This window comes from Microcaecilia unicolor, chromosome 2, assembly GCF_901765095.1.
Source record: "Microcaecilia unicolor chromosome 2, aMicUni1.1, whole genome shotgun sequence".
Taxonomy (NCBI): Eukaryota; Metazoa; Chordata; class Amphibia; order Gymnophiona; family Siphonopidae; genus Microcaecilia; species Microcaecilia unicolor.
The window spans coordinates 431,818,264-431,825,757 of NC_044032.1; the positions used below are offsets into that span (position 1 = coordinate 431,818,264).

At 48.0% G+C, this 7,494-nt stretch overlaps 1 protein-coding gene across 1 annotated transcript in view; it reads left to right on the forward strand.

Annotated features, from left to right (window-relative positions):
- The window catches only part of HADH (hydroxyacyl-CoA dehydrogenase), a 122,358-nt gene extending 119,031 nt beyond the window's left edge, over positions 1 to 3,327 (forward strand). The window contains exon 8 of the mRNA XM_030190794.1: positions 2,872 to 3,327. Within this exon, the coding sequence (XP_030046654.1) occupies positions 2,872 to 2,990 (119 nt within the window). The 3' untranslated portion in view covers positions 2,991 to 3,327. The remainder of the gene's footprint in view (positions 1 to 2,871) is intronic.
- The last annotated feature ends 4,167 nt before the right edge of the window (positions 3,328 to 7,494 follow it).

The window sequence follows — 7,494 nt, forward strand, 5'->3', positions numbered from 1 at the left end:
CCCCATCTTGGGATCCTCAGTGAGGTGCTTGTCATGGATTGTTTTCAAACATCTTAACGTGGAAAACGTTTTTTTCTCTTTGCTATCACTTCAACCAGAAATCAATGAGATTCAGGCACTAGCCCATTACATCGCCCCCCTATACTCAATTCTTGCATGACAGTTATCCTGAAAACCAATCCCAAAAATAGTGTCTGAATTTCATATTAACCAACCCATCTACCTGTTTTCTTCCCAAAATTTCGCTCCACTCTAGTAGAACAGTCTGTGCATATGTTAGACCGCTGCAGAGCTTTGCTCTTACTGGCTGAGAATTTCTGTTTGCATAATAAGTCATCGCTTACAACCTGAATAATCTAGGGATATAGTATCCAAGCATACTATATCCCGTTGGGTATCTGTATGTATCTAGTTTTGATGTGTTGGTGCAGTCCTACCTTTCCCCTGAATCAGTTACAGCTCACTCCCTCAGGGCTAAATCCACTTCTGTTGCTCATATTCGTAGCAGATATATGTAGAACAGCCACAGCCACAGTTCATATTTTCATTAAACATTACTCCCTAGATGTCTTCTCCGTATGATGCAGCCTTCAAAACATGTTTGCTATACAATTAACACTACCCCATTAGCTTACTTTTTCCCAGTTTATACAGACTAGATGACCCTCTGCTTAGTCACCTTAGTTTGCCTCCAGTTTCCCTGCTTATCAATGCAGAAAGCATAGTTTCTTACCTGTAATGGGGGTTCTTCATAGATAGGGGAATGCATCCACATTTTCCCCACCTGCCTTCCCCTCTTTTCTCTTCTTTCACAGGTTACTTTTGCCCAACCCAGATTCCTTCTCCTACAGCTCACAGTATCACCCTTGCTTTTTTAAAAATGAATTCATTATTTTTTAAAAGGGGGATTCACTGAGTGGCTGCATTCCCCTACTGTCTATGCAGAACTTCTGATACTACTACGCTGATATCTGGGAGTGGAGGAGTGGCCTAGTGGTTAGGGTGGTGGACTTTGGTCTTGGGGAACTGAGGAACTGAGTTTGATTCCTGGCACAGGCAGCTCCTTGTGACTCTGGGCAAGTCACTTAACCCTCCATTGTTCCATGTAAGCCGCATTGAGCCTGCCATGAGTGGGAAAGTGCGGGGTACAAATGTAACAAAAAAAAAAAAATAGTTGCTTACCAATGTGGGCTGCATCCCAGAGACTGAAGGGCAGATGATTGAAAGCCCCACGCTGTTCCAAACAGCGCTCTAAAAATAGCGCTGGAACAGCAGTGGGCTTTACTGCCCTATGATCGGAGATAATAGCATGCACTCCGGCATAATCCTCCTGCACTTGTTTGACAGGTCTAGGCTGTCAAAAGCCCAGACCTGCAAACACAGGGGCTTGGAGGTCCATGGGTCCATCACACCCCAAGTACACCCACTGTGAGCCAAACGACATGGGGGGCTGAGGTCCAGCAGACCTCCAAGTTCCCCTGACCCCACCCAACACAAATTGGGAGGAGGGCTGGAGATCTGGTGGGTCTCCAGCTCCCCCTTACCCACCCAGCGTTCCTCTCAAATAGAGCCCTGGTGGCGCAGTGGGCCATTAGTCAAACTCCCACCCGTACCCCCGACACAGGATCTGAGGGGGGGGGGGGGGTGGAGATCTGGTGGGTCTTTAGCCCCCTAACCCTCCCGGCATCCCCTCACATGGAGCCCTGTTGACCCAGTGGGCTGCGTGTCAATCCCCACCACACATACCCAACTTGAGGTCTTAGTGGCCCTTCCCCACCACCCTACCTTCATTGGCGAAGGTAGGTGGCCTCCCTCCTCTTCCCATTGGCGCCGCCTCAAAAATGGTGTGAAGCCCCACCCTGCACATCCCAGAATCACTGGGCAGGGCTAGGCACCTCCGTTTTCAAGACGGCGCTGATGTAAGAAGGGGGAGGCCACCTCCTTCCTCCAAAGAAGGGAGGAGGGTGGAGGAAGGGCCGCTAGACCACCAGGTGTGGGGGGTGGGGTGGGGTTGACTCATGGCCCCACTGGGCCAGTAGGGCTCCATTCATGTGAGGGGGGTTAGGGGGGGCTGAGGACCCACTGAATCTCCAGCCCTTGTGTCGCTGGGGGCGGGGGGGGGGGGGTTGGGTCGGGGCTCCTGCGGCGGGCTGCTGCATTGGGGGGAATGGGGGGGCCTGCTAGCATGCAAATACATGCTGGACAGGGTTCACTATTCCTCCCCAATGGTCTGAAAACCCTAACTTGGCATAGGGTGTGCCGCAGCCAGCAACCCAATGTTTGGTGTGCTGGTCGCTAATCATTGGGGAGGAATAGGTTTAGCATGCATTTGCATGCTACTTGTGCTGAGCCCTGTTTTGCATGCATTTGCATGCTAGTTGCATTCAGGGCTTGCAAGCACATTTCACGGGCTCTGATCATGGGGCAGTAGCAAATGCAGGCGCCTGTGTTTGCTTCTGATCATCGGCCTGTGAATTAGAATTAAGTGGAAGGGGCGTAAACAGGAGCATTGTGGCCATGGCTTTCAAATAACGTTACTGCCCTACCTAGGCCCTATCCAAACTTTCTGTAGCACTATCTGTATAATGCAAGTTTGATGCCTCAGCACTATCTAGATAGTGCTGAGGCAGAACAAGGGTTGGAGTGTGACTGAATATTGTTGACTATCCAGAGTTAAGCAGAACACCATCTGTATAGTCAGAAATATTGTTTGATACCTATGTAGATAAGATTAGGACAGCAAACAGGCTGTCTGTATCTGAAGTGTGTTTAAATATCGGGCTGAAAGGTTTTCCATGTTTTTCTCTACGTACTTAATCTGAGAAACCATGCCTTTCCTTCCCCTCACTTTTTTTTCTTTCTTTTCTCCAGGGTGGCACAAGGGAGACCCTGACAATCCTCTGTTTGCTCCTAGCCCATTGCTGGACAAGCTTGTAGAGGAGAAGAAGCTTGGCAGGAAGACTGGAGAAGGATTCTACAAATACCATTAATTGTCAGCAGTCCCACTACTCAATCTTTGTATCAACAGGCTGCTAAGGATGATCAAGGAATTTTGTACCAGTGCTGTCTGTCCTGTTGGGACCCTCCTGAATGTAATCCAGCTGAACTAGTAGCTTGCGCTGAATGATAGCGGTATTTGTACTGGGAAATGCTTTGGGATGTGCAAGCCTTGGTCCTGAAAGGGTTTTCCACATTTAGTGCCTTGGAGCAGATACTGATCAGGCTTGAGACCATTTTCATACAGATTATATGCAACAACAACAAAATTTCATTTGTGTTTGTAAAAAAGACAAGGACATTTTGTGACAATAAAACAGAATAATTTAAGGCTGTGTTTTTGGATTTCATGTGTGAATGTGCTGCTAACTTGTTTGTACCCACTAGATGGCAGTGGCTAACTTAACATCTTCCTTGATGGTTCTTTACTGGAGGGAGTGAAATGCCCATACTGTAAACCATACATTTATTGCTCAGTTTGTGTGCTGTATGCACTAGTTTCAGGGGATGGAGGGAAGGGTTTTCTTTTCATTATGAACTTTACAGTGCATTCATTGGGCACACCAAGGTGGACCAAGCAGTTCCTTTCTGCCAAGCATCAACTGTTTTGTTTTTTGTTTTTTTTTCAGTTTTATCTTTCTCCAAAGACTAACTCATTGCTTAAGCTTTCCTGCATTCCATTTCCTCTTCTATTTCCTTTAAGTACCTGTATGTAGTATGTAAACTGCTTTGATTGTAACCACAAAGGCAGTATATCAAGTCCAACCCCCCCCCCCCCACACCCCCTTTAATGGGTATGTATATTTTTTAAAATCTTTGTTCCAGTATAACTGTTGCTGGTGGTAAACATGTTGATATGTTAACTATTTTGCTGCTTACAGACCCGACATCCAGAATCCTCATGGATTTTGTCTTGGAAGCAAGAATGAACAAATTTAACTTCAGTGGGCCCATTTCATTAACACTTTCTAGATCTTAATCTCCAAGGAGCACACAATTCATCGGAAATTTAAAAATCTGTACTTTCTGTACTAGTCAGTATTTAAAGGGTAGATTTCAAGCCATTTATTCTGCTTTATAACAACTTACTGAGGCTTTCCAAGTGATTTAACTGGAGGGAGGAGTGGCCTAATGGCAGTGGCGTTCCTAGGGGGGCTGACACCTAGGGCGGATCGCCAATGCGCCCCGCCCCCCCCGGGTGCAGCACCCCCCAGAACAGTGCGACACCCCCGATCCCCCGGCGAAAGAATCCCCCCCCCCCCAGGTGCACGCTGCTTGGGGGGGGGGGGGTGCCGCGCGCCTGCCGGCTCTTCGTTTTCATGCTTCCTCTGCCCCGGAACAGGAAGTAACCTGTTCAGGGGCAAAGGGAGCATGAAAACAAAAAGCCGACAGGCGCGCGGCACCCCCCCAGCGGCGTGCACCTGGGGCGAACCGCCCCCCCACTTGGTACGCCACTGCCTAATGGTTAGTGCAGTGGGCTTTGATCCTGGCAACCTGAGTTCAGTTCCCACTGTACCTCCCTATGACCTTGGGCAAGTCACTTAACTCTCCATTGCCCCAGGTACAAAACTTAAGATTGTGAGCCCACTAGGGTCAGCGAAGTACCTGCATATAATGTGTACAGCGCTGCGTACCTCTAGTAGCGTTATAGAAATGGTTAATAGTAATAGTAGTAGAGTTATGGAACAAAGTCTATCTGTAATCCCTCAGGACATCCAAAACAAGGATCCTACTTATGAAAAGGCAGTGCCTACATATTACAGTGGGCCATAGACCATCAATACATCTGTTAGAAAAACTGAACAAGCCCACTTACTACATCGGTATTCTGTTAGTATGAATTTTCTGGTCTCAGCCACACATACGTTCCACAGATACCCAAACACAGAATAAGTGACCTCAAACTAAAGAGATGTAGACAGAAGTTAAGCTAAAAGAAGCCAGACTTTGCATGTAGTACAATACCAGAGAATTAGAAATATGCATTACCTTCTGTATTGTGCAAAATTTTAAAGAAGTGTCAGAGGTGGTATTAGTGGGGTTGCAACCAAGGCACTTGCCTTTGTTCCCCTGGCTGGAAAGGGCTCTGACCCTGCCTCGTCTTGTGTTTTGGGATCCCTTTGCAAGTTTATGCCCTGGCAGATGTACATTCTAAAAAACTAACATTCTAATATTAAATAGAATAGTTATTTTTTCTGCCTTTGGTCATTTTATATTTTAAATCATGTTGATCCCATTTCTGGTTTTCTCCGTCTTCTAACTCTTGCCATAGTCTCCTGTTCATCTGACATTTTCTTTTGTCTACTATCCATCTGTGTTCTCCCCTCCCTGTGTCCAGCTTCTCCCCTCATCTTTCCCACACCCTACTACTACTACTATTTAGCATTTCTATAGCGCTACAAGGCATACGCAGCGCTGCACAAACATAGAAGAAAGACAGTTCCTGCTCAAAGAGCTTACAATCTAATAGACAAAAAATAAATAAAGTAAGCAAATCAAATCAATTAATGTGAACGGGAAGGAAGAGAGGAGGGTAGGTGGAGGCGAGTGGTTACAAGTGGTTACGAGTCAAAAGCAATGTTAAAGAGGTGGGCTTTCAGTCTAGATTTAAAGGTGGCCAAGGATGGGGCAAGACGTAGGGGCTCAGGAAGTTTATTCCAGGCGTAGGGTGCAGCGAGACAGAAGGCGCGAAGTCTGGAGTTGGCAGTAGTGGAGAAGGGAACAGATAAGAAGGATTTATCCATGGAGCGGAGTGCACGGGAAGGGGTGTAGGGAAGGACAAGTGTGGAGAGATACTGGGGAGCAGCAGAGTGAATACATTTATAGGTTAGTAGAAGAAGTTTGAACAGGATGCGAAAACGGATAGGGAGCCAGTGAAGGGTCTTGAGGAGAGGGGTAGTATGAGTAAAGCGACCCTGGCGGAAGATGAGACGGGCAGCAGAGTTTTGAACCGACTGGAGAGGGGAGAGGTGACCTAAGTGGGAGGCCAGCAAGTAGCAGATTGCAGTAGTCTAAACGAGAGGTGACAAGGGTGTGGATGAGGGTTTAGGTAGAGTGCTCGGAAAGAAAGGGGCGGATTTTACTGATGTTGTAAAGAAAGAAACGACAGGTCTTGGCGGTCTGCTGGATATGAGCAGAGAAGGAGAGAGAAGAGTCAAAGATGACCCCAAGGTTTCGAGCTGAGGAGACAGGGAGAATGAGAGAGCCATCAACAGAAATAGAAAACGGGGGGGAGCGGGGAGGTGGGTTTGGGGGGGAAAATGAGAAGCTTGGTTTTGGTCATATTTAATTTCAGGTGGCGTTGAGACATCCAGGCAGCAATGTCAGACAAGCACGCTGAAACTTTGGTTTGGATGCAAGGTGAGATATCAGGGGTAGAAAGGTAGATTTGGGAGTCATCAGCATAGAGATGGTAGGAAAAGCCATGGGATGAGATTAATGAACCAAGGGAAGAAGTGTAGATAGAAAAAGGAGGGGACCAAGAACAGAACCCTGAGGTACGCCGACAGGCAGAGGGATAGAAGTAGAAGAGGATCCACCAGAGTGAACACTAAAGGTGCGGAGGGAGAGGTAGGAAGAGAACCAGGAAAGGACAGAGCCCTGGAATCCAAGTGAGGACAGGGTATCGAGAAGTATGCTGTGATCGACAGTGTCAAAAGCAGCGGAAAGATCAAGAAGAATGAGGATGGAATATTGACCTCTGGATTTAGCCAGTAATAGGTCATTGGAACAGCATCCCTCCCTCTCTTCCCTCCCTCCCCTGCAGTCTAGCTTCTTTCTCTTTTCCTCCCTTGCTCCTTCAAACTTGCCTTTGTTGCCAGGGGTTGCTAATTCTGGTTGTGATTAACATAGGGTCCCTCCAGCTGGCCCTATGGCCTTCCTTCTTCCACAACCTGCCTACTCTGACTCAAATTCCTGTTTCCATGTGGATGAGATGCTGACAGAGGGAAGTCGCTGGGCTTGGCTGGCAAGGTCAGGACCAGGGTGTGGGAAGAATGAGATGCTGTGCCCTGGGGGGGGGGGGGGGGGGGGACACAGCTTCTTTGTCCTACTGCCCATCGGCCTCCCCTTAGACAAACTGGCCAGTTAGCAACCCTGCCTGCCTGGTTGTCTTGCCCATGTGTGCATATCTCAGGTATGTGGTGAAAGAACTTCTGCTATGGCTCAGGTACTGAGATGCAGGTATGGAGGAATCGGAGCGGGATATAAGGCACCACTGTGCTTAGTTCTGCCCTGGACCATGCTTGCTCACCCGGAGTCACTGAGATCAGCTGTAGCTGTCTGAAATTGCCGGGATCAGCAACTCCTGCCAGAACTAGGGCGGTTGTCAGGTCAAGCCCAGATTGTGCTGTCTGAGCTGCTTTTGATCAAGACAACCATCCAGACAATTGCCTTGTCTCTTGCAGTGAGCTTTCGCTTAACTGGGGAGCAATGGGTATTCTGTCCTGCTGAGATGAGCCTGGGTGTTAGGGCATGTTGTAACCTGACAGGACCAGT